General features: G+C 39.2%; 5 protein-coding genes across 5 annotated transcripts in view; 2 read left to right on the top strand and 3 right to left on the bottom strand.

The window, feature by feature from the left end:
- The first annotated feature begins 1,408 nt into the window (after positions 1-1,408).
- On the top strand, positions 1,409-5,047 carry LOC134650710 (DNA methyltransferase 1-associated protein 1). The gene is made up of 8 exons (XM_063505646.1): positions 1,409-1,687; positions 1,870-2,033; positions 2,258-2,476; positions 2,698-2,829; positions 3,231-3,491; positions 3,966-4,107; positions 4,579-4,733; positions 4,900-5,047. The coding sequence occupies exons 1-8, from the start codon at positions 1,486-1,488 to the stop codon at positions 5,014-5,016; spliced, it is 1,392 nt and encodes a 463-aa protein (XP_063361716.1). The 5' UTR covers positions 1,409-1,485; the 3' UTR covers positions 5,017-5,047.
- Positions 5,048-5,364: 317 nt separating this feature from the next.
- LOC134654057 (rRNA-processing protein FCF1 homolog) lies at positions 5,365-6,046 on the bottom strand. Its single transcript, XM_063509475.1, has one exon. The coding sequence runs from the start codon at positions 5,953-5,955 to the stop codon at positions 5,389-5,391; it is 567 nt and encodes a 188-aa protein (XP_063365545.1). The 5' UTR covers positions 5,956-6,046; the 3' UTR covers positions 5,365-5,388.
- Positions 6,047-6,619: 573 nt separating this feature from the next.
- On the top strand, positions 6,620-10,287 carry LOC134654069 (NADH dehydrogenase [ubiquinone] 1 subunit C2). Its single transcript, XM_063509486.1, has 3 exons — positions 6,620-6,828; positions 6,921-7,064; positions 10,126-10,287. Exons 1-3 carry the CDS (start codon positions 6,669-6,671, stop codon positions 10,173-10,175), a joined length of 354 nt encoding a protein of 117 aa, XP_063365556.1. The 5' UTR covers positions 6,620-6,668; the 3' UTR covers positions 10,176-10,287.
- Positions 10,288-10,811: 524 nt separating this feature from the next.
- Positions 10,812-14,344, bottom strand: LOC134650720 (zinc finger protein 568-like). Its single transcript, XM_063505656.1, has 9 exons — positions 14,177-14,344; positions 13,647-13,786; positions 13,127-13,157; positions 13,004-13,035; positions 12,733-12,894; positions 12,487-12,612; positions 12,143-12,209; positions 11,471-11,599; positions 10,812-11,235 (listed from the first exon to the last, which is right to left on the bottom strand). The coding sequence occupies exons 1-9, from the start codon at positions 14,285-14,287 to the stop codon at positions 10,849-10,851; spliced, it is 1,185 nt and encodes a 394-aa protein (XP_063361726.1). The 5' UTR covers positions 14,288-14,344; the 3' UTR covers positions 10,812-10,848.
- A 4,943-nt stretch (positions 14,345-19,287) lies between these two features.
- Positions 19,288-26,188, bottom strand: part of LOC134649582 (lysosomal-trafficking regulator) — a 73,235-nt gene continuing 66,334 nt past the window's right edge. Inside the window, exons 51-57 of the mRNA XM_063504437.1 lie at positions 25,708-25,863; positions 24,005-24,194; positions 22,589-22,725; positions 21,770-22,005; positions 21,058-21,266; positions 20,668-20,854; positions 19,288-19,693 (exon numbers count right to left, since the gene is read on the bottom strand). Of these exons, the coding sequence (XP_063360507.1) occupies positions 19,570-19,693; positions 20,668-20,854; positions 21,058-21,266; positions 21,770-22,005; positions 22,589-22,725; positions 24,005-24,194; positions 25,708-25,863 (1,239 nt within the window). The 3' untranslated portion in view covers positions 19,288-19,569. The remainder of the gene's footprint in view (positions 19,694-20,667; positions 20,855-21,057; positions 21,267-21,769; positions 22,006-22,588; positions 22,726-24,004; positions 24,195-25,707; positions 25,864-26,188) is intronic.

The raw sequence follows: 26,188 nt of genomic DNA on the forward strand, positions 1-26,188 counted from the left end.
ATGTCCGTCTTCGCTTCCAAAGAAATACCAGCCCAGACCATGATTGACCCCCCACCATAAGCAACACGTTCCTCGATGCAGCATTGAGAGAACCGCTCCCCAGGTCTTCGGTAGACTCGTACCCGTCCGTCATTGCCAGACAAAGTTATCCTGCACTCGTCGGAAAAAAGTACGGAACTCCATTGCTGAAGGGTCCATTCTTCATGTTCGCGAGCGAAGACGCGTCGTTGTCCACGATGTATTGGGGTGAGTTTTGGGCCATTTGCAGCTCTGTGAGCTGTCAATTCCTTCTCCTTCAGTCGTCTTCTAACTGTCCATCGGCTGATAGACACATTCCTGGTCTCTAGGAGCTTCTGCTGAAGCTGAACGGCATTCAGTCGACGATTTCGTAGCGAGGTAAGAACGATGAAACGGTCATCTCTCTCAGAAGTGATGCGAGTTCTGCCAGTTCCGGGTCTTCTGGATAACGTCTGATCTACGCGGAATCTCTGGAAGACACGTTGAACCGATGACTTCGATAGGTTGAGTTGTCGAGCCACTGCACGTTGACTAAGCCCTCCCTGCAATAGGGCAACTGCTTGGCCGGCTTCAGTCGAGGTAGTATCCATTTTTCTCCAGTTTTTCCAGGTTCAGGCGATGAGAGTAGTGTTCAGGAAGACGTACCAATCATGAATGATGCATAAACAATGATAATGACTGTTTTTATACCTAATGATAAGTGGTCAATTAGTGCATGCGCTAATGAGGCAGTTGGAGGGGGGTGATTTCCAGGCCCATATTTTGCACAATATCCATCCCCACTCCTGAATATTGATGTCATTTGATAGGGCAGAAAATTATCTACCACGTGGTATTTAAATTATCATGATCGAGGTTACAGTTTTTACACAAATTGAAAAAATGTTGAAAATGCTGGGGTGGTCCGATTTCTTTGCACCCGAGTGTACAATTTAGCTTCCATCGAGTGGAAGGTAGTTCGCAGTACGTCCGTTAAGGACGCAGCTATAAATAAGAACGAGAAAGAGTGTTGACCAGACCCAGGTCGCGGTCCAGTACGCCCGTCTGTAATAACTTTAAAAGTGCCAATGGTATCTATTATAGTTTGTCAAAGGACTGTCTCATTTCAAACAAAGACAGAGAGAATCATACTATCTTTGTCTTACACTAGTACTAGCACCCAAAAGAAAAGTATGAGTATACGTTGCCTGGTTGTTACTGACTCAGAAATTGGTTTCACCAACTATAAATCCCATGCATAAATCATGTGAAGTATGTAGAGCCCATAACTCGTTATATATCTGTGGCAATAAAAAAACTGTCTAGTCTATGAAATTTTGACGCTAGTTTTTTTGACACATTATGACAAAATGACAAACAGCCCAACCAAAAGGTTATGAAAAGGTTTTACAAGACATAATAGAAGTCAAATTTGATAATAAAGTGATGTGCACTGTTGAGATTTAAAGACCAGTTAATAACAACACAATGGCCGACATTCGCGATATTCTGGATATCGAACAACCAGCCTCCGAGATTACTCGCGAGAGCATCATCCATGGGGATAAGATAAAGAAGAAGTATGTGACCGCTAAAGCTGTGAAGAGGCCTGAGGGAATGCACAGGGAAGTGTTCGCGTTGCTTTACAATGACAACAAGGAGCTGCCGCCGCTATTGCCAACTGATACTGGTACAATATTTTTGTATTTATTCTATATACATTAAAGAGTCACTGCTGAACTAGCTTGTCCTGGTACCGTTAATGCTTGGTTCTTCCAAGTATTTCGCATGTTAAAATGTCTAGTTGAAAGGTTTTATTTTCAGGCGATTTAGTATATATTATTATAACATTATACAATGTAAAATTTACAGGTAAAGCTTACAAACAAACAAAAGCTAAGTTGGGCATGCGAAAAGTGAGGAAATGGACATGGGCACCATTCACTAACCCTGCTCGTAAGGATAATGCAGTGTTCCATCACTGGAAGAGGGCTTCTGATGAGGCTAAAGATTATCCTTTTGCGCAATTCAATAAGGTAACTAGTGTACTAGGTACTGTATTTAGGCAAATGCAACCCTGCATTTGAACCCAGAGTAAATACTAGTAAAAATCACAACATTTGTTCATGAACATAAAAAGAGTTGTTCTCGAGTCTTAAAGATTTACTTTACTTGTCTATAAAAGTATTGATATTGGTCTAATATTCCTAATTGAAATTCATAAATTTATAATTGAATCAATATTAATCTATCATTGCAGCAAGTATCAATCCCATCATATTCAGAATCAGAATACAACCAATATTTGAAATCCGAAGACTGGAGTCAAGCGGAGACAGATCACTTGATGGACTTGTGCCAGAGATTTGATCTCAGATTCATTGTGATACACGACAGATGGGACAGAGCAGCTTTCAGGGATCGAAGTGTTGAAGACTTGAAGGAGCGCTACTATCACATCTCTGCTACTTTGGGCAAAGTATATAATATAACCAGTTTCCTTAGAGACTTGATGCTTTACCTTCCAGATAGAGTCAAAGCTTCAGCATTCTCTGAATTGGCTTTGTATCTATATGATTATAAGAAGCATTATAGCTATCTAAAAGATCAGTCAAGTCACTCCATTTGGTTGTTCATGTTTAAAGTTTTTTTGTAGTTATTATTTTTACTTAAAATTAACTTATTGTTTTATATTTTTAGCTAAAGACAAATCCCTGGTCTAATGCTGTAACAACTGTAAATGGTGAAAAGCGTACTTACCATTATGACGCTGAACATGAGAGGAAGAGAAAGGAACAATTGCGCAGATTGTTTGACAGGACACAGGAGCAGGTGTGTAACTCTAGTTGTATTAGTAATATTTAGCTGTAGCATATTCATGATTATGGGCTTTACTGAAATTTAGCTTTGCAGAGCTTGTACCACAATCTGCGTAAAGTCTGTTACAGTTTCATCAAGTTGAGTTTGAGAAATTGGGAAAAAATGCAATCTGTGAAAGGCAGACCGATTTTTGGGTTACTCACAAAAAATTTTTAATTCCATGCTTAAAGTACCTACTCAAAGTAATTTTTCTAACATATGTTAGAAAAATTACCTACCTACCTACATACACCTACAGTACCTATATAGGTACTGTAGGTATGCTGTACTGATAGTGCACAAAAGACATGCAATAGGGAATACCATCAATAACAAGGTGCTTTCTCCCTACCTCAACTATTTGCTTTTTATAGATTGATGAAGAACAAATGTTGATTGTGGAGCTGAAAAAGATAGAAGCCAGGAAGCGCGAGAGAGAACGCAAAACTCAAGATCTTCAAAAACTTATATCCAGAGCTGACAGCGGAATTGCGGCTGGGGCTAACCAGACTCTGAGTGCTGAAGCCAATGCTCCTGCAAACACTCCTTCAAATATTGCCAGACGGCACGACAGGAAATTGCATAAGAAGAAGCTTTCGTCACAGCAAAGACCCATTCGAACTGTGGAAGCAGTTGTAAGCATTTATTAACTAATCTTAAACATTTACAAGTAGCAGAGTAAATAAATATCTTTTTAACGATTGGACTTGTAAACAGAATTCTAATAGACTCCAAATGCTGCCCAATCATTCCTGGTTTTTCCAAAACAGCAATATTACAATAAAATCTATGAAACTAATGTTCTACCGGTAGGCTAGCTAAGCTGTATTAGTATAATACTGGCTTTCAAACAGGTTTGAAATTTGAATCTTGCGTACTAGTAAATGTGTAAATGTGTAAAGCAATGTTCAATGTTCTCAATCATAAGGGGCTTGATTCAAGTTGTAGAACCCTTAAGGTTCCGTCACACAGGCGCGTCGCGCAAGCCGCTCACGCCCCGCGCGGAAAACGCACCTGTGTGACGGAACCTTTACAGGCTGTATTAAGATTAATCAACCCCCATGCCTGCTGATGTTATGAAATCTACTAAACACAATTTTATTTGGCAGACTGTAGAGTGGTCTGGAATCAAGTTCCCCGAAGCGCGCGGCACCGGCGTGTGGCTCCGCTCGCAGCGCATGAAGCTGCCCCCCGGCGTCGGCCAGCGGAAAACCAAAGCCATAGAGCAGGAACTCAGGCTTATGGGCATTGGTAATTAAGTTATATTTATTTACACATTGAGAGTATGTCATTAGATTATTAGATAAGACAGAAAGATGAGACGAAAATTGCTTAACACATTCAGTGCCAGCGCTTGCTACGCGCTACGAGCGTAGCCGATAACATGGGAAAAACCGTATGTAGCGAAAAGCGACTACGGATAGTGCACCCGCCTGGCGGGTTGCTGGCAGTGAATGCGTTAAGCAACTTTAAAAAGAATGATAAAGATTATTTAATGTGGAACTAAGATTTGGTGTAGAACATTCTGCTTTTTACGTCATCTTAAAAAAAATGGCGTGATTCAATTCATGCCCTGCTCAGATCAGATCTCGGGATTTAAATTACTTGTCTTCTTTTGATTGGATGTTAAGATTTAAGCAGAGGTTTTCACTCTCCAGTGAAGAAATCTAGAGTCTAGACAGTATCCATGTAAGACCTATTTACATTTTTTTTTTTTTTCAGATATAGCGCCTACTCCTACTGAGGCAATATGCAAACACTTCAACGAGCTCCGGTCAGATATAGCACTGGCTTTGGATTTGAAGAATGCCTTGGCATCATGCGAATTTGATTTGCAAGCCCTAAGACATCAGTATGAAGCACTGAATCCAGGAAAGGTAAATAACTATTAATTAAAAATCATCAATTTTATATTAAAGGTTTTTAACATAAGTCAACTATTTTCAGGTCAGATTAAACAAGTTCGTGATTAAATTTTTTTTTTTTCCAATATCATATGGTCAGTTTTGTATGATTGAACATGGTTTTGTTTTCTTGTTTCAGACTCTAACAATTCCAGCATCTATTTGCAATTCAAATACTGACAGTGAGACCAAGCCTACAGCAGGGGAAATTATTGATGTTGTGGGCTCTCCCGGCACCCCAAACACCTCTGTTTAATTATAACAAACAGTATTTCTATTCATTATTATTATATCAAACATATTGTGTACCTACTAAAGATTAAGGCAAAATTTAATGTTGTTTTATTAACACTGTAAAAAAATACTTAGAAAAAATATTGCAATCTTTTATGGCTTAAAAGTGTATCCATGTTAGTATTTCAACTTGATATACTGCAGTGTGGCGTCCGAAACCCCAATCACTGTCAATTTTGATATGTTCTATGTTCTGACCTAGTTGCAAATATCTCGAAGGAATACTTAATTCCCCTCAAAGAAAGCAAGCCAGCAGGAATATTTATACAAAGAGGAGTAGGCAAATATTGAGAACAGAAAACAATGATAATTAAAACTAAGTTTAATGCTAAAATTAAATAGCTCCCTTTGGTGCCCCATATGCATCAGGCATTCTCTCTATTGTATATTTATGGTCTGCAACATACATGATAGGCACGCCTGGTATCTTCCGTACTCTCCTCTTCAAGTCCTTGTCATTGGTGGCAACTATAAAGCACTTGTGCTGGGTCACTCTCTGCACTATGCAATCATCAGCATAAGTGCCCTTGTGAAGACAAGTAATCCTTTCAAATCGGGGGTCCTTTATTATCCTGAGTGCTACCCGATATTTACGACCAAGTTTTTCCAACTCGGCTAAAACACAATCAGTTATGTATGGAATGCATTTTGCATACAAACAGTCCATCATGTTCTGCATTATATCCAATTTGTTCTTGATGGAGAAATTAATGAAGTTGGTATCGATTAGGACGTGATACGGAGGGCCTAACTGAGTGTTGTATTGGAAGAACAGCGCTGAGCTTGCTTGGGGCGCTTCGCGAATCTTCAGTTTATGAGGGTCTTCTGGTTTCTTTTTCTTTGGAGGAGCTCGTTCGCTTTTCTTTATCCGACTGTCACTAGGACTTATCATTTTCTTCATTTGTGCGAACCGCTTTTCCACAATTTTACGAGTTTTTCTTTGTTTTCCCTATGAAAATAAACAACACGTGATATTATTTATACTATGAATAAACCGTACTCAGTTTGACGGAAATTAACTCGAAGCTTAACAATTAAACAAGATCCACGAATACTTACCATTTTATCTAATGCTTTGTTAAATAAATGTAAAATACACAGTAAATGGACGCCTATTATAGGTTAGGTTTAGTTACGATACGGATGACAAGAGAATTGATTTTTTTTTAACAGATAGCCTGGATGAACAATTGACATGAACTTGACAGCTGAGCTGTGAGCTCTGCATTTATATCACTTTCACACGATGAGATTTTAAAGCCCTAATACACTATCGCACCGCATCTCGACCTGAGACTCGACCCTCGCACCCATAAGTGAGAGCGAGAGAAGTTTCTCGCTCGTGAGAGTGAGTATGGTATGGGTGCGACGCACATGGGCGCAGTGCAGTGCGATAGTGTGTTACGGACCTAAGACAGTAGTTGATGGGCGTACCGATTCGCGGGCACGTGAAGAACTCTACTGACGCTTGCAATTTATCTATAGAGCCCTATAAAATGAATATGGCGACATTTTTTCACTGACAATGACATTTATTTGACACTCTTGACAGTTATTAGCTCGAACGAATAATATTCCGTCGTGCCGAGGAAGTGAAAATAATCACAATTAAAAATGTCCTCGCAAATGTCTGCGATTGATTTACTTAAATTAGGTGATGATTGCAGAGAAAAACCATTACTGAACAAGTACTGGCCAGAAATATTAGGTGTTGGCTTTGGAATTGCAACAGGAGTTTTCATAAACTTCGGCACGAGACGTCCAGTCTTTAGCGGTAATTACATAATATTAATAACAACTTGATTACAGAAAATAGGTTCAACCTAACCAATCGTTGTACATGTTGTTCCACGGTTTATTTTTCAGGGATACAAAAACACATCCTCGGCGTGGCGGGTTGGGTTGCTGTGCTGAGTTTTGCCCAGAAGAGGCGTGATGCTTATTTTGCTGAAAGAGACGCGGTTTACAGGCATTACATTGAGCTTCATCCTGAAGACTTCCCAGTCCCAGGTACACTTTCGAACGGGGATTAATACTAGCTGAGCACTTTTATCTTCAATTAGAATTAGTATAATATTTAGTAAAATAGGTAATCATTTTATGGTACCATGGACCATGAGAAATAAAATGTTATTTTACTGAATGCAATGTTTTGATAGCTACGTGTCAATAAAGGTAAGGTTAGCCCTAGCTAGATAATGTTAAATGTAGACAAATAAGAATGTATACTGTACTAGTTTCTGCCCTCAATGTCATCTGCATAGAATGATGATGACAAAAAATTCCATATGTCCTTCCCTTGGCCTCAAAGTATGTCCATATCAAATTTTAATCTTAATTGGTTGAGAGCTAGTTGTTGAAAGAAGCAATTAATATTCATGTTCTAAAGCCCCGTCTCCATATCGCGCGGCAAACCATCGAACATTGGCTGGCGCGGCTGCCGCGTGAGCCAATGTTCGATGGTTTGCCGCGCGATATGGAGACGGGGCTTTATAGTACCATACCCTGGCTATAGTACATTGTAGAAGAGACTAGAAAGTGAGTGAGCTAGAGAGACAAGTTAGCTTGCTTGAAGGTAGGAGTCCATCTGTTGCACTTTCATGAATTGCAGAGTCATAATAAAGTACTTTTAATACATAAGCACATTCAGTGGCATGAAATTTTGCATTAAACCTGTGTGGATCTCACCTTAACATTTGACATAACATGGAGCTTAGGTATACTCAAAGATTGATTCATGATTGAGTATCTCATCAAAACTCTCATGTTTTTTTAATGGAAATTTTATCAAAATAGTAACCCTTAAGTACCTCAGTTTTCTCACTATTGTACCGTTTCATAGGGGAAAAAATAATGTGATATTTGACCTCTTCCTCAATCAACTGCCTTTCCTTAACCCTTAAATGCATGATTTTTTTCTTTTTGTTCTGAATTAATATGTGTTACATAATTGTTTGCTGATTCTAGGAAAAATAGTAAAAAAAATATATAACATTGATTTTCACTGCAAAATCAATGTTAGAAGTTGTATTGGCTAAATTATATTTGTGTAAATATATAATTATTAGTAAGAGATATAGGACAAATATTACTATTATCATAAAGATACAAATATACCTCTGATAAAGTTTTGAAAAATAAAATAAATACAAACCCTGAAAAATCTGCCCATAATCACATACTAAAAATCATCAAATTCTGGGTTTGTCCAAGTTTTCCGACATTTTGTCTTAAAACAAACGTAATTTTTATAAATTAAATTACTGCGTAAATTTATGTGATAAAACGGAAAATGGATTCGTTTTATTATTAAAATAATATACAAGAATAAACAGAATTTGTCCAATTACGCATATAATTAGATGTTTTGGTTATGTACGATGCATCTTACACCATGCATTTAAGGGTTAAACAATGTCTCCTATCAATGTATTATCATCATGCTTTAAAATCTTTAAATGGTTAAAGAAAAAATCAGAAATGCATTGAAACTGATGGAAACTTTTTATTTCCCAAGTATTCATTATGAGAATATTCTTAAAACTTTGTGTAGAATGTTTGAAGGCATTTGCCTATCTACGAGGGGCGTTCAAAATATTCTCGGTATTGATATCTTACGACCTCTTCTAAAATTTCTTTCGTTACTGGCCGCTAAGGTTTATTCATTGACATTAAAAAAAAGTATAATTCGAACCGAGATAGTCTTTTGTTTTTCTGCAATTGCTGAACAAACATGAACATCCTGTGCGAATTGACAATGTTAACTAAATTAGAACATCGATGCGTGATAAAATTCTTGACAAAACAGGGTAAAAATCAAAAAACCATAAAAGAGGAAATGGATTGTGTTTACCGTGAGTCTGCTCCTTCTTTATCTACCATTCAAAAGTGGTCAAGCGAGTTTAAACGCGGAAGGGAGAGTATTGAAGATGACCCTAGACCTGGCCGGCCTGTAGTAGCTACTTCACAAGAAAATATTGATAAAGTGGAAAAACTTATATTGGAAGATGGTCGAGTGAAGGTAAAATCTATAGCACAAGTAACCAATCTCTCTATTGGTACCGTACATGATATTATACATGACCATCTTAATATGTCAAAAGTAAGTGCAAGATGGGTTCCGCGAATGCTGACTCGGCTTCAAAAAGACATGCGTGTAGCTTGTTGTTCCGATTTTATTGACCTGTGCGGTGAAAATCCTGATGAGGTGCTGCAAAGAATAGTTACTGGAGATGAAACCTGGGTTCATCATTATGACCCAGAGAGTAAACAAGAGTCCATGCAGTGGCACATTAAGGGTTCAGCTCATCCCAAGAAGTTGAAGGTCATCCCTTCAGCTGGCAAGGTCATGGCCACGATATTTTGGGATTGTGAAGGAGTATTACTAATCGATTATAAAGAAAAAGGTGTAAATATCACAGGACAGTACTACGCTAACATTCTACGTCAATTAAAGGATGTAATTAAAGAAAAGAGGCGAGGAAAGTTAACCAAAGGTATTCTGCTTCTGCATGACAACGCCCCCGTCCATACTGCTCATATTGCCAAGGCAGCTATTGTTGAACGTGGGTTTAAAACTGTTACTCACCCACCGTATAGTCCGGACTTAGCCCCCAGCGACTTCTTTTTGCTCCCCAATCTTAAAAAGGATCTGCGTGGAAATAAATTTTCTGACGATGAAGCATTGAAGGCGGCAGTGGAGGAGCATTTTTACACGAAAGATAAAAAATATTTTTACGAGGGATTAAAAAAAATAATTGATCGATCTTTTAAGTGTATGAACATAGGGGGGGGGGGGGGAGTATATTGAAAAATAAAAATATCAAACTTTTCGTACTTGTTTGTTTTCATTCTCATACCGAGAATATTTTGAACACCCCTCGTAAGATATCTTTAAGGCTTCGTCACACAGGCGCGTTTTCCGGGCGAGACGTGAGCGGGGCGTGAGCGTTTTATACCTAAAAGTGGCGCGCCCCGCTCACGCCCCGCCCGGAAAACGCGCCCGTGTGACAAAGCTTTTAATCTATTATGTTTTCTGTTTCTGCCATCTAATATAAGCTGTTTGTTACAGAGAGGAAGAAGATTGGAGAGATTTTGGAGCCATGGATCCCAATTCGCTAAACCTATTAGAACAATAAATTTATTTATAGTAACTGAAAACTAGTGCAAATAAAACTACTGTTAATATAAAGATGATTTAATAAATTAATGTAAGGTTCTACAAAACACACAAGCTTGACCCAAGTCATTTAATACCCTAAAACAGTAAAGATGTGCCTTAATCTAGAAACTGATTTTGCCTAAATTCATAACCTGTATTCTTATACTGGTCACTTTTGTCTGTGTAACAGCATGAGTGCCAGACTCTTAGAATTGTGCGGTATTAAAAAGTGACACTTGTTTTATCTGTCTGTATACATGGGTCACCCAAAAATTGCTTTTACAAAATGTCATTAGCCGGGTCCACACAGCGAGCATACGCGCGAGGCAATTTCCTCGCTCACAAAACGGCCAGTGTAGACGTGCCTCGCGCGCGCCGCCTCGGCCGGCCGGTGTGGACCTGGCTATTAAAAATTAAAACAATCATTTAACTAACACAAAACTTTGATACACATGTAAATGTTTGTTTAAAATTATCAACAATATGCTAATTATGCCGCAGTAAAAAAAATGTCAACGTATTTTTGGGCCACCTGTAATGCCATCCATCCACATATGCCTGCTTAGGTTTCGTATTTTAAAAAAAAATTTAAAGTCCCTATCACAGAACTTTGCTCGGAATAAAACATACCAATTAACTTAATATAGGTAATGGTTCACAGTCTTTATGTCGATGCAAATAATGATGTGCTAGAGCAGTAATGTAATCAAACACTTCACCGCAAACCGTGCAGGTGTGAGGGTCCAACTTGTTGCCGTACTGCTGGAACCCTTTACTCTGACACAACTGGCTGAGCTGCGGTGGATGCTTCCCGGCAACTGAATGCAGCTCTTTAGAGCTGACCAAGCCTATACTTTCGATGTCTGCTGGTCTATGCCCACTGTGCACCTTGGTTGGCAAGGAGCTCTCTTTACCCACATCAATGCCAATGATGTCAATGTTGCTGCTATTGTTGTAAGCATCATTTTGAGTTGTGGTATTTTGAGTGCTAATCTGGTGCTTTTTCATCTTGTGTATTTTCTGAAACAAAATAATTCAATATAAACGTAGGTACAGAATGTTATTGTTGTATTACGATTTTCAGATTACCTACTAGAATCTAGATGATATTCAATACTTACCGAACTCTAAAAACTACTACACACGTCCAAAGTTTTATGCTTTCTACTATACTTTTTAAATTTGTTTCTGTTACTTAGGTACCTAATCCCACATTTACAGCAACATTATAGCAGTGAGCAGTGTAATAAGTTACCAGATCCCTGCTTTGCGCGTAAGCAGCTCCGCAGATGTCACATTTGTAGTTCTTTACCCCTCTGTGTTTGTTGATGTGTCGCGATAACTCGCTGGATGTGATAAACGACTTGTTACACAGGGAACAAACCTGAAATTTATATAATACACTTTTTAATAAGGTAAAGGTATGTATGAAAATAACACAAGCCTACCACCGAATCGAGGAACCGTTTGCGAGGGTTGAAGACACTTGGCGGGCGCGGTAACAGAGTTTTACTACAAAACTTTTACTACGCTTCGGGCAAGATTCGAACTCACGACCCTACGGAAGACCGGTCCGATCGCTCTAACCAACTGGGCTACCGAAGCATAGCAGACCCGTGTACATTTTTCCAATCCTTCCTTTGTTTCACACGGCATTCTTGGACAACTTGGACAAAAATTATTTGAAACATAAAAACGTGCTAAAAACTAAATCGAACATTTACTAGAATCGGTTTTGAATTGCGACCTTCGGAAGGATTTTCGGCCAAGATGAAACTGAGACCTTCGCTAATGTTCGGTAAAATATTTAGCTAGTTTTAGAAATTTTAAACGATAAGTAACATAATAATAAAATTTTAAATCATAAGCGCTAAAGCGACGCAACTTATAACATAGGCGTACAAGGTACCTATATTTATGAACTTACATAATCCTTTTGTCCTGTGTGAATTTTGAGATGGGCCTGAAGATTTCCCTGCGCGGAAAATGTTTTACTGAAACATAAATTTGAACACTTGAATACATGTAGCATGCCCTGAAAACTACTTACCTAGATCCTCGTTGGGATAGGCAGGCCATTCTTTATTTTTTAAATTCTTTATCTTAATTATTTATCTTTCTTTTTCACCCAAATGTTCAGAGAAAACGCCACTTCGTATGAACCGCATTATCGACACACGTAGACCGACCGGATATTGCCCTTTCGCGTGTGTCCATAGGACGCACGCAGATACAGCACTCGCCAGGGAGTAAGGATTATTTTTACGGTACCTGCAGACCTCGCATTGAAATGGCTTCTCCCCTGTGTGTACCCGGAGGTGTATGGTCAGGTTGTGTTTCTGCGCGAAGCGGCGGGAGCAGTACATGCAACTGAAGGGCTTGTCGCCCGTGTGAGTTCTGAAAAACATAACATAATGAAAGTGAAAAATTTTCACTTGGATAATTCCATCCATCCGGCCCCTGCTGGGTTGTGTAAAAATAAAAGGGCGAAAATCTTACAGGAACTAGTGTATGTACCTGACATGCGTCTCCAACTGTGCCTGGCAGCGGAACTCCTTGTCACACTCATAACATGCATGCACTTGTTTGGGTTTAGGCTTCGGTCCACGCTTTAGCTTTTCCTCCTCAGCTTTCTTCTTGTAGTTTGTGCTACTTTTTTTCTGAGACAGTCTACACTTGCTGAAAATCAATGCTCTCAATAGTCAATGTCTCTTAGTCTCTTAAGAATTATTACTAGAATTTTGTTACCTCGAAATAATGTTAGTATATAGGTAGTATTTAGTCTTACCATTTCTTTATTATAGCTTGTGGTATGGGCAGCTGTAATTAAAAAAAGTTTGTAAACATTAATGCAATAAACAGCGCATTCTTAAATAATAATAATGAAATACTCTGAATATAACAGGCTTACAGGGTCCGTCATAATAGCTGCATCATTATACCTAGAACAAAAAATAAAAAGTCACTCCAATCTAAACAACAAGGAGTCAAAATCTCTTGCGATTTTATGAAAAAAGTGTATGAATTGCAAGTTGCTAGTATGCCTCCCCACATGCTGCATTACCCCTACTGTATACCTATAACTATGAACCAGTGATGGCGCGTCCATAAAAGCCGATTCCCACCGGCTTGCCTGTTTTTGGACGTTAGAGCAGGGTTGTAAAGGAAATATGTAAGCCAAATTACGGCTTGCCTATGGGTATGTTTGACGCGCCGCCACTGCTATGAACTTAGAAGTTCTATAGATGTCTTCGTTCATGCATGTAGGTATTATTGTTTATTATCTAAACATAAAGTACAAAATTATGAAAGTAATATAAAATGAGCCTTAAAATATGAAATAAAAAACGTCATTTATTTCTGGGTATACACTATAAATTATTTGTACTTAATCTAAGATAAATCTTAATTAAAAAAAAAATGAGCCTTACTTAGACGTTAACTGCAGACCCAAGTATTGCCTGAGCCGAACATCAGCACTCTCGCATGTCTGTTTAAAATGGTACGCCACTCCCAGCTTGTATATACAGTTGCTGCACAATTGTTCTGGCAGCCCATCATTTTTCCGGATCTGTAATATTTATAACTGTATAGCCTGACCAGTAATATATGATAATTGTCAAGAGGGCGCTGTTATTCTCATGTATAGGGTGACAATTCAGTGTAGTATGAAAAAATTAGTTCCAGTGAAATTCCGCAACATGGCGCACCCTCAATAGATCCTGGTTCACCTATAAGTTATTTTGAAGAGATGTTACCATAAATATGTATAAAAAATTATAAAAGAAGTATACTATTTTAACTACAAGACTACTTCCGCCAGGAGCAGGAGCCTTTATTAAAAAAAACTTAGTGTATATTAGAAAACATTAACAACATAATTATGTATTTGAAATAGAATAAGGAACCTAGAGTAAATTCTCCAAACAGTGGAAGTTGGAGTATTTCCGAGATATTTTACCTTCACATTACAGCAATATTCAATCATATCACATAACGATATATTGAAATTCTTTGTAAACACCGAAGAAAGTACCCCTTCCTCCAAACAAATTCTGCAGATTTTATTCATTTCTTGATTTAACTGATACCCAACAAACTCAAAACAAAGTAATGATTGAACATTTAGTCATTTGTTTTAGTTAAATAGAATTTATTCTTCTTCATCCAGTCAGCGTTCAAGCCAGTTCAACCAATTTTATTATTTATAGGTTCAGTGAGCACTGTGAGCAGTCCAAGCGAGCCAGTGTCTTTTTGAAGTTTTGAGTGTTTTGACACTTTTGACAGTACTGATTGCCTACCGCGAACCACGTTCGACGTGTTGCCTCCTTGTCACACATACGTACGAATTTACAAGTGCGACAGAGAGGCAAGACGTAGAACGTGGTTCGCGGTAGGCCCTCTATACTTCAGTGGTTGAGTGACAGCTCGATGTGGCAAACTTATTTATTCAATTTTTGTATTGGCTACAATAATTTTTAAAGCCTTATAGACTACCGCACCAAGGTCGCGGTGCGGTAGTCTGTTACGATTTAAGTAACGTATTACTTACAGCACAAACGATTAACCCCTTTATTCATAAACTAGCGACCCGCCCCGGCTTCGCACGGACATCGACAATAAGGTCCCTTTTCATAGATAATTCCCCATATAGTACCACTGCTGAGCAAAGCCCTCCCTCTTATTTCTCCACGTATCTCTACCCCCTGAAGTCTCCCACCATAAGTACCTATTTAAAATAATAATAGCTATCATTAGGTAGGTGTTAATAATTAAAAAAAAAATTTTTTTTAGAAAGTTTATTCATAGCTTGCAAAAGAGTAATATTCTACACTGTTTCTTTGACAGAGTAATAAAATAAAAGTTACTTAATCAATATACATATCTTTGATGACAATTTATACTGTGGACGCTTCAGGTACGTGGCTAAAATATACACACTAAATATGTATATATTAATTATTACACATATACATATTTAAATAGTGTATTATATTTATGTTCTTAGGTTATTATGCTATGGTAAGAGAGATAACGGGTTATTCCCACTAGTTACCACCAAGTTGTTACCAGTGGTAACTACTGGGAATTTTTATTCCCAGTAGTTACCACCAAAACTTTGTTAGAGTTAAATACTAATAAAAACAGCATAAATAGTATAGTATAAATATCGAGTGATTTAATAAATAATTGTTAGTCTATTAGTGTTTTAGTAAACTGCCTTAAAAGTGACCAAAAATATAGAAACAGTTTAACCGGTACTAGTACAAAAACTATGATATATCAGATATATGTAAGAATAAATTTAATAATCCGTTTAGATTATTTTTCAAGTCATTTTATTAGGTAATTCAGAATCACTCTGTATTTATACTCTTACTATTTATACTGTTTTTATTAGTATTTAACTATAACATAATTTTGGTGGTAACTACTGGGAATAAAAATTCCCAGTAGTTCCCAGTAGTTACCACTAAACCGAGTTGGTGGTAACTACTGGGAATAATTTTTCCCAGTAGTTACCAGTGGTAAAAGGTGGGAAAAAAATTCCCAGTAGTTACCACTGGTAACAACTTGGTGGTAACTAGTGGGAATAACCCGAGATTACTGATAAAATTCAATGTAAAATTTCAATGTTAAATTGAGTAAAAACATTAAAATGTCATATACATAATTATATTAACCCATTCAGGGCCAGGGACTCAGCGTATGGGTCATGCTCAAACAGTTCCGCAGGGCCAGTGACTCACATGTGAGTCCTGAATAAATTCTGATTTAAACTTAAACGAAACGTAATTTGATGTAATAACGTAAGTAACATATAAGCTAACAATCATTTCTATAAGGCATATTCGGATAAAAATTATAAACACGTTTTATTTTAATGAAAACAGGGTCTCGAATATTCAAGTTCGGTTTACTATCAGTGCAATATAGTAAATATACTGAAATTCTAGATACATAATGCGATGCAAGCAAACAGAAAAATCTATATTGAAAAAATACAAAAAATATATATATTTCAGAAGTTATTGACAGGGCTCAAGGTATGGGTCACCGTGGCCTGGCGCTACTTGTAAAAACTGCTAATGTTTCCGTAGCAGGCTAAAATAAACTTTATTGGCTGGTTTTAAAGCTTATTTCATGTTGAAGCTGTTTGATATTGTACCATTTCACAACTGATTACTATTTGGATGATGGTAAGCAACAATTTGTAGGAACCAAGCCGTAGTATAATAATATTTTGTTTTGTATGAGGGGTAAGGCAACGAGGATTTTTTCCCACTGTACTTTTATGTCATAATATTTGGTGATCGTTGTATTGTATCTTAGGCAATTACCTACTAACAATGATGTTAAAGTTAATTTTTTTTCGTTTCAATATAGAACAAGGCGGTTGAAACAGTCACCACTAACTAATATGTATTGTATAACAAATAGTTTGTGACAAATATTTACAAGTTTTTTCAAACATCGTGGTTTCTACGGCAGATTAGAAAGTAAGTACTATAATACATTTTAAGTTCTCTATTGTTACTAATATAATGGCGTTTACCAAAACAAAGATAATGACCGACGGTGTAAGCTTATCGGACACACTTGGACAATAAACAAGGAATGCATCCGAACGGCGGCGGCGGTATTATCTTTCATGTGGTATTTGTCACAAGAGTTCAAGATGTGATTCATCCCATCCCCCCTATTAGAGATGTATTTTGGAGTAACATGGAAATATTATTTAGTCACGATTTATTCGTTGGCGACTTTATACTCCTCCTGTGCTGTTTAGCGATTTCGTATTTTGTTCATCATAATATTGCATTCGATTTACATACGTATGCAAAATTTCATCTAAATCGGGAAACGGTTCTAATTTAACTTCCAAGATTTGCCCTAAAAAACAACAACAAAAAACACGGCAAGTTAAATAGAATCAGACTAAGCTAAGTTGGCAGCGATTTTGATAGCACAGGCTGAGTACCTAAGTGTAATTTAAATGTCATACTTATATGAAATTATGACGTTTAAATTAACACTTGCACAGGCTGGGCTATAAAATTTGCTACCAACTTAGCTTGGTCAGACATTAAACGCTTGTAGAAAGTAAAAATATTCACTCCTACAAACTGCAATAATTAGTTTCTTTTTTGATAGGCACAGAAAATCGGTGGTTAGTAAAAATGTTGCATAATGCTGTCCAACTGGCCGGCTTCATAAGCGGCGATTTATTTACCGTTCGCGCCAGGCTCGAGACCCATAAGCTGAGTCATGCGTTTTAGCTAAAAACGATTTGTATGGTGGCCTGGCGTATTGTGTACGCTCGGCGGTTCGTGGCCATGAATGGGTTAAAGATTTCTTTACTGTCTATGTGCAAATCGTAATTAGAATACAAAAAAAGTAAGGCAATGTTGCCACTGCAATAATTTGTTTGTAAAATAGTAAATTCCTTTTTATAAATAAACACGCTAAGATAATTTATTTATTGGTATTTTTACTCCTACGATTTAAAAAAGTAGTTTTATTTACTTATTTTTACATAAATACAAGACGCGTTAGTAAAAAGTGGCAACATTGCCTTACTTTTTTTGGAATCTAATTATGATTTTCAGTTTAGGTTACGCATTTTCTAATACTAAGTTAAGATACCACAAACAGCAATATGATTAATTAACGAAGTGCCTGAACATAGTTTTCATACATTTTGGGTTTTCGTTTCATTCAGGGGCTGCGTAAATCAATAAGGTAGCCCAGCACCCCTAGCCAATCATGCATTGGCGCGACAGTATCTCGCGGCGAGATAAGACTACCCGTCTTTTTCTAAATATGTTAACAAAAGAGGGACGGGTAGTCTATCTCGCCGCGAGATACTGTCGCGCCAATCATATGCTAGCCCAGCTGCTACTTGCTAAGTACACATGGTCAATCCTCTCATCCTCTATAAAAAATAATAATATCAAAGTTCAATAGAAACCTTTTTAAATACAAGCGGATTTAAGCTAAATATTCGATTTCACTTGCCTTTTATTTGTTTATAATATAAAACTTTTATCATACTTAATATATTGTTTTTTTTTTTTTTACAAATAATTTATTGCTAAGATAAAAATTTGGCTTGGCCAATGAGGCATAAATACCGTTGGATAATTTACATAGCTTTGAGCAAATAAACCACTGTCTAATATGTGAGGGTGGTAGGGTAAACTAAAAACTACCCAAGGAATTGAAAAATACCAGTCCTTGGCACCTATGTTAGGAAGAACCTCACTACCTGCTGCTGCCTGTAGTGGTGTGGTACCGAAAATTGCGTAGTTTACCCTATTAAAAACACCAGCTGAGCACCAATTATTTCGTTCGTTGACGCTTCTAAGTCTAGTCTTACTTCATATCATTAAGTATTTGTAAAAAGGAAATTGATTTCCATTCTGATTCCTAATATGATTAGTGATTGGAATGTATTATGTTATGATACAATTTTACTCCATACAGTACACTTAAACAAGTCTCTTAAAAGTATAAATAAAGCAAGCTGCAATGTTTTCGAATACGTGGCAATATCATAGATTATAATATAACATAATATAAGTATATTAAGTAAACCTATTTTGCTAGGCTCTGACGGAAGACAAACATTCATCTTAAAACTATCTATATTCCAATCCAACCACAAAACCAGTACACATTATAATAAGGCTATCCTTATAATAATAATTATTTATTATTACTATAATTATAATAATTATGTATTGGGTAACTCTATATTTTAGCGTACTTTCACGACACCATTTATCAGACGTTGAGATTCGTGACTTCAATTTTTTCGAGTGCTAAATGTTTGATCATATTTAATATCAGAATGCATTATTTCTTGCAGCCTCAGCCAGCCAAAAGAAATAATGAGTGACACATATCGTTCGCACAATTGGCCTGAGCCTGACCAATACTTTGACAAGATCAAATAAAAAAAGGTAAGAATATTTACGTTAATCTGCTCCATGAAAACCTAAATTACGTAGAACGCGCTTCAAATGCCTGTCATTGCATTGTAAATTTACGAAAACGCGGGTTTTATACGTGTAGGAAACAATACCAATCCGTTGCCATTCACAAGAATGTCTACGAGCGCTTACAATTCCGTCTTAGCTCGAATACTGGGCTACCGTTTTTAACGCGTGTTTACTGAGCGCATCGAGCATCAGAAAAACTATACATAAGTAAAGTCACGTTTTGCTACGCGCGCTTAACGTCGTGCAAGTCAGTGATTGACCAATCGAGAGCCTGTGCAGGATGCGACACTAGTCGAGGTCATTGACCCCGCTAGCCGGGCGCGAGGCAGCAGCGCGCGCGCAGCGAGCGTCAGAACAGCGCGTGCGCGGGCAGCAGCTGCACGGCGGGCCGCGCGCCGCCGCCGTGCCACGCCACGCAAGTGCCGTCCGCGTAGCAACCGAACAGGATCTCGCTGTCCAGGCTGTATGTTAAGCTGAGACACAAAAACAAATATGGTTAAGAAAAACAATAAGGTAAGTATAACAGAAATTCACAGACAAAAGGAATCCGTAATAAAAATAGTACATTATTGCAGAGGCCGGGAAAGGACAATTCGTGGATGAGTTTCGATTTTGTCGGACGACGCGAAGCGGAGTCCGACAAAGAAGACGAATCCACGAATTGCTATTCCTGCCGAGGCATATATAGTGCTTTTCTCCAAACATGCGAGGAAATAAGGTAAAATAATAATTATTTAAGCAGCAAGCATCACTCAAATCGAACCTTCACATCAAAAATGTCAAAAACAATTTCCCTCTAAAATATTTTTTTTTAAGTTAAGGGCACAAACTTATTCTGCCATTCAGTACCATTCAATATAATTGTGCAATATAGTTGGTCAAACCAATTTGTCAGTCAGTAAGAACCAGGAAAACTATACCCATCCTTTTCTTTTGGGTGCTAGTACTAGTGTAAGACAAAGATAGTATGATTCTCTCTGTCTATGTTTGAAATGAGAAAGTCCTATGACAAACTATATCAACTTTTATGTACACGGATGAGATCCTTAAAAAAATATAAAAATAATCTTTGATTTTATTAAGCAGTATTTGCACGATCATACACGAGCACAACGGTCTTGTAAGAACGAGACAAGTAAGGTCGTTTATCTTACTATCTCACTCTATCCTATAGTTTGAAATGATAGCTGATCGGGTCGTGTAGACGCGGCTTGCGGCTATAATAATTGGCTGTTTGCGTTTTTTATTTTTAAAAAGTAAAAAACACTACAGTAATAAGTCATTACTGTAGTGTTTTTTTCATTCCCGTCCGCTAGAACAGGACAGCGATAGTTTGATTTTTTTAAATTAGAGTTTGACAATAACGTAGAACTTCCCGTACTATTTTTGCTACAATAAGGTGAACATTTCCGAGCATATTGGAGAAAATAATATTTTCTTTTAATACCTGACTACGCCTAGTGCAGCGGGTGCGGTGTGCGCGGCCGGCAGCACGCCGAGCGGGCGCAGGTCCCACGCGCTGTAGAACCGCACGGCGCCGCTACGGTCCCCGCACGCTATTGCGTTCACGCTGACGCCTTCCGGCGCGTTCGAGTAGCAAATGCATGTTACTCGCTCTGCTACTTTCACACTACCTGCAATGCACGTGATCATAATAGTATCAACATTTTAACATATATTGCAAATCATGTTTAAATAAAAGTCACTATAAGTTATTGTCACATCCTCCACATACAAGTAATGAATGAGCGGTCAGCGGGCTCGTCAACGCCGTGACATCTTACACGTCCCCACGGCACAGCGTCTGTGAGAGAAATGTAAACGAAGTTCAACTCACCAACAAACCTCCCGTTGACCGTATGCACGCGTATCAGCGACTTGTAGTTCTCCGCGTCCTTCTCGTACGAGTCGTCGTCGGCGGTGGGCGCGCTGGTCGTCGGCGCCGTGACGTCGTGCACGCTGGCGACGTCGCACAGCGTCTCGCTGATCGCCACGTGCGTCACGGGCAGCATGTCGCGGTTGGGGAGCGTGCGGATGTAGGTCAGCCTGTACGGGATATTTTTTAATCATAAATGATTATTAAAAAAATTAAAAATTCATAGATGTGACTGACACAAGAATATACCGGACATAAGTGTACATGAACTCAAGCAGCTAAAAACCTAGATAAAAAACCGGCCAAGTGCAAGTTGGACTCGCGCACGGAGGGTTCCGCACCATCAACAAAAAATAGAGCAAAACAAGCAAAAAAACGGTCACCCATCCAAGTACTGACCCCGCCCGACGTTGCTTAACTTCGGTCAAAAATCACGTTTGTTGTATGGGAGCCCCACTTAAATCTTTAATTTATTCTGTTTTTAGTATTTGTTGTTATAGCGGCAACAGAAATACATCATCTGTGAAAATTTCAACTGTCTAGCTTTCACGGTTCGTGAGATACAGCCTGGTGACAGACGGACAGACGGACGGACGGACGGACGGACGGACAGCGGAGTCTTAGTAATAGGGTCCCGTTTTTACCCTTTGGGTACGGTACCCTAAAAACTAACTTGTTCAAGTCCCACAGCACTATCTTGCCATCAACACTAGCGGTGACCAGCAGCCCGGCGGGCACGCACACGGCGGCGTCGGTGACGTGCGCGTCGTGCGCGTGCAGCGCGAGCGAGCGTGCACGTAGAGCGGCGCCGCCGCCGCGCCGCGGCCGCAGCACTAGCACGCGTCCGGACGCGTGCCCGATGACGACCGGACACGAGGCTGACGTGCACGATGTCGCCACTGCTGTGATCTGAAAACAGTCCGTTCACGTTTATGGTTGAAAACTAAAGCTTATTAGGTTCTCAGAGATCTTAAACAATTAGGGTTGCCAGATCGAAAGGCGCTATTATCGGGAAAAAAATATTAATTTTTCGGGATTTTGGGCCTTAAGTCGGGAAAATGAACTATTCAAATTAAAAATTAATTGTATTAAAAACAACGATATTATACATTATTGGCACTACGTCAGCTGCTCTGCCCAATCTCGCCAAGCGCGCCCCGCGCGCGCGCTGACGGGCTCGACGCGGGTCGCTGGTTCGCTCGACGACAGTTCAGAACTTGAAATTATTATTTTATAACGTGATGCTGTTTTTCGGGACAATTTTCACTAAGTCGGGAATCGGGACACATGCTAAAAATCGGGAGAATCCCGCCGAATCCCGACCATCTGGCAACCCTATAAACAATAGACTATATATCTAGTAACACCATCAATAAACATACAAAGCACTAGGCAGGGCCAGAAGCGGCGTTGGCATTTTTTTACAACGATTACTTGGCTTAGGCCCTCAGTTTTCTGTGAATGAATAACTCGCATGCCACTGGCAAATTACCTGGTCGAGGGGGGTTACTCGCAGCACGGGCTCGAGCGGCGCGTCGCGGCGTCGCTTGAGACGCACGACGCCGTCCGAGTGGCCCCACGATAACAGAGCTAGACAGGTATCGCCCGACGAGTTGGTCGAGACGTCGCCTACAAATTACACGTAGATTATAAAATCACTGGAGATTAAATGTAGAATAAAATTGCGAGACAATGAACCACGGCACACATTCAATTGTAGGTACATAACGTACATTGACATTTAGAAATAATTCGAGAAAATTCAGCTAGGAATTTTCTTGTATCCAAAATCAACGCTATGATTATTATTACATACTTCTAACGCCTCGACTGCGGAACGTGCATGCTCGATGCTTTTACCGTCGGCCATACATCTGTCGGAAGCGTTCATCCGTGGCCCTCGGGTGGCTAGGTACGAGTAGGTACCCATTAGCATTGTTTGTTTGTACAGGGTGGCCAAATAAGAGGTATACACTTTATTTTTGAAATTTTATTCTATAAAACATAAAAAATATTAAGTATTTCTTGTTAAATATAATATGTAGGGTCAGCAATTACACATGGAAAATAATGTCAGACAAATGTCCACCTCTAGCAGCATGGCAGATGCGAACCCTATTCATCGCGTTTTTCATCACTTTTTCACACATTTCTGGCGTTATCTCAGCGGCAGTGTTTCGAATATTTTGTTTTAATTGCTGAAGGTTCGTTGGCCTATTAGCATAGACACGTCCCTTTAGATAGCCCCACAGAAAAAAGTCAGGAGCTGTTAAATCAGGCGATCTTGGGGGCCAGTCAATGTCACCGTTTCTCGAAATTAATCGACCGGGCAACGTTACTTTTAATGTTTCTATTGTTTTTAATGATTAAAACACGTTGTTCCGTCGTAAAACGCTCCATAATAAATTTGCCGTATCTACACAAACTAATTTTCATGCAATAACTGTCATATTTACCGCCAAAATAAAATGGCGGCAAAAAAAAGTTGTATACCTCTAAGTTGGCCACCCTGGACATATGTCGTAGTCAGATTGTATAATCCTCCGTCTAGTTAAGTTGCGAAGGAAATGTTTTTTGAAAAGAAACAGTCCGACGAACTCCAGATTTGATGGACACCCCAGCGTTTTTCATAGTTTGTTGTTGTTATGTCAGGCAGCGCCACGAGTGTTAAAAATGGGAACTAAAAACTGTCAAAGCGGCGGCTAATGACTCGCTGTATTACATTACGGCTCTTCATTCGGTCTTGAAGAACGTATGGCGCCGAATACATTCCGGCGGATTTTCATTCAGCCGCATTCAATCCGGCTAATCGTCGAACCGCCGCATTTCAAAACGCCCCTGTTTTGCAAAACGGCTAGCCGTAATGTAATACGGCGGATTATACAATCCGACTGCGACATATACACACCGTGGTCGGCAGGCAGCGCCAGCAGCGCGTTGTGCGGCGGCGCGGCGGCGGCGGCGTGCGCGCGCTCGGGCAGCGCCGCCAGCCTGGCGCCGCCCAGCGCGCGCCGCAGCGCCACCCGCGCCGAGCCGAGCGCGGGCGAGCCGCAGTAGCGGCCCCAGCGGGCGCCTTCCACCCCCGCCCACACTTGGGGCTGCAATCAAATTACGTTATGGTTTTTTTCTACTCCCGTACTTTTATTTGTCATTTAAAGGGTCGTGCACACATCTTTAAAACCCTATCTTATAGTTGTCAAGACAAGTCTTTAGTCTATTCCCTAAAAAAAGCATTTGTGCATACACGCAGTATCTTTTTGGCACTTTTACGATACTTCGTGTAATGACCACTTAAAAAAATATTGTATGAAATACATTGTTGCCAACCTTATAGTCGTAACACACTACCGCACCGCAACGCGACCTTGGTTCGTCGCATCCATAAGTGAGGGCGAGAAAGAAATATCTTTTTCACCTCAGCAGCTCGAACAAGGGTACTTTGCTACAAAACTTTACTTTGCTTTGGTAGTGGGACAAAATGAGCAAAATGCGATTTTGCTCACTGTTTTTAAGTAGCAAAGTACCCTTGTTCGAGCTGCTGAGGTGAAAATTTAATTGTTGGAATATCTTAAGAAAACATGAGTGAATAGAGGTAAGTGATGAAGAAGGAATACATTTTTCGGGTTCTCTAATATGTTCTCACTGCTGAGGTGAAAAATGTTGTGTACTACACGAGATCAAAGTTATTTACATCTCGTGCGCTTTTGAGTCCCTTACTACGCTCAAGATTCTAAATTAGATTCACTCGCTACGCTCGTGAATCTATTATAGAATCTTTCGCTTGCACGGGACTCAAAATAAGCACTCGAAGAAATATCAAACTTTGATCTCTTGTTGTACAAATAACTATTTCTCGCTCTCGCTTATGGGTGCGAATGTCATCTCTGACAAATAAGTGAACCATAGACATGTTTTTTTTTAATTTCATTCATTCTTTTCCCGCCCGTACCCTCCATTCTAAACTTTGCTACTTCTTGAATATTGTGAATCTTGAATATGAATAGGTACTTATTGTGCCTGTCGAATAAAAACTTAATTTTTGTGTTAAGAAACAGTGTGTCTTTCAAGTTAAAATGGAAGAAGACAAAAACTTAGTGTCTACGCCTGAAGAAATATCAGTGATAGCACAAGAATCATTGAAAACAGGTAGATACCGTAGGTAGAAGTCCACTAGATGAAATGAAAAATATTTGTTAAATTTACAATTTTATTTCAAAGCAAGTGTTTGGTCGTAGAAAAAGTATTGTATGCAACGTTGTTTAACTGAGTCAAAAAATATTCGTGGCGTCTTTATTAACAATTTTCGGCTTCGCCTCAAATTGTTACTCACGCCACTCGCCTTTTTTGACCCCTCTTAAACAACGGTTGCATAAAATACTATAAGTGAGGCCGCAACGGCAGGGTCGCCATGTAATGTGAGGATGAGCCAACTCTTTCAAATTAACTTATGTATAATTTTCCCTGCCGCCTTAAAATATTGAACAAATAAACTTCAACTTCTAGAGACAACATCACAGGGTGGAAGTCATATCAGGTTCTCCGACAACATCTCCGAATAGAAACTGCAGTATTTATTCCCAATAACATTAATCGTCCCTAGTGTTACTGTACCTGTCTGTCAGTAGTAGGCGCCAGGTCGGACGCGCGGTGCGGGTGCGGCGCGCGCAGCAGCTGGCGCGGCGCCTGGCCGTACGTGCGCACCATGGCGGCCGCCGCCGTGCGGTCCACCTCGTCCGACAACATCTCCGGGTCAAAGCCGTAGTAGGTCTGCAAATAATACATTTATTTAGTGGTTGAATTGCTCGCTAGGTCCCAAGACGATTGAGTTGAGACACGCGTCTTTTTAGGGTTCCGTACCCAAAGGGTAAAAACGGGACCCTATTACTAAGACTCCGCTGTCCGTCCGTCCGTCCGTCCGTCCGTCTGTCACCAGGCTGTATCTCACGAACCGTGATAGCTAGACAGTTGAAATTTTCACAGATGATGTATTTCTGTTGCCGCTATAACAACAAATACTAAAAACAGAATAAAATAAAGATTTAAGTGGGGCTCCCATACAACAAACGTGATTTTTGACCGAAGTTAAGCAACG

This window comes from Cydia amplana, chromosome 1 (assembly GCF_948474715.1).
Source record: "Cydia amplana chromosome 1, ilCydAmpl1.1, whole genome shotgun sequence".
In the NCBI taxonomy this organism is placed as follows: domain Eukaryota; kingdom Metazoa; phylum Arthropoda; class Insecta; order Lepidoptera; family Tortricidae; genus Cydia; species Cydia amplana.

What these genes read in the sequence shown, in the direction of transcription:
- LOC134654057 (XM_063509475.1), bottom strand. Translation starts at nt 5,955, where the DNA reads ATGAAGAAAATGATAAGTCCTAGTGACAGTCGGATAAAGAAAAGCGAA.
- LOC134650720 (XM_063505656.1), bottom strand. Translation starts at nt 14,287, where the DNA reads ATGAATAAAATCTGCAGAATTTGTTTGGAGGAAGGGGTACTTTCTTCG. An exon ending in CAGCTATTATGACGGACCCT is followed by an intron (nt 13,036 to 13,126) that starts GTAAGCCTGTTA and finishes TTTTAATTACAG; the next exon opens with CTGCCCATACCACAAGCTAT. An exon ending in ACGCGCAAAGCAGGGATCTG is followed by an intron (nt 11,236 to 11,470) that starts GTAACTTATTAC and finishes ATTTTGTTTCAG; the next exon opens with AAAATACACAAGATGAAAAA.
- LOC134654069 (XM_063509486.1), top strand. Translation starts at nt 6,669, where the DNA reads ATGTCCTCGCAAATGTCTGCGATTGATTTACTTAAATTAGGTGATGAT. An exon ending in GAGACGTCCAGTCTTTAGCG is followed by an intron (nt 6,829 to 6,920) that starts GTAATTACATAA and finishes TTTATTTTTCAG; the next exon opens with GGATACAAAAACACATCCTC. An exon ending in TGAAGACTTCCCAGTCCCAG is followed by an intron (nt 7,065 to 10,125) that starts GTACACTTTCGA and finishes TGTTTGTTACAG; the next exon opens with AGAGGAAGAAGATTGGAGAG.
- LOC134650710 (XM_063505646.1), top strand. Translation starts at nt 1,486, where the DNA reads ATGGCCGACATTCGCGATATTCTGGATATCGAACAACCAGCCTCCGAG. An exon ending in GCTATTGCCAACTGATACTG is followed by an intron (nt 1,688 to 1,869) that starts GTACAATATTTT and finishes TAAAATTTACAG; the next exon opens with GTAAAGCTTACAAACAAACA. An exon ending in CTTTTGCGCAATTCAATAAG is followed by an intron (nt 2,034 to 2,257) that starts GTAACTAGTGTA and finishes CTATCATTGCAG; the next exon opens with CAAGTATCAATCCCATCATA.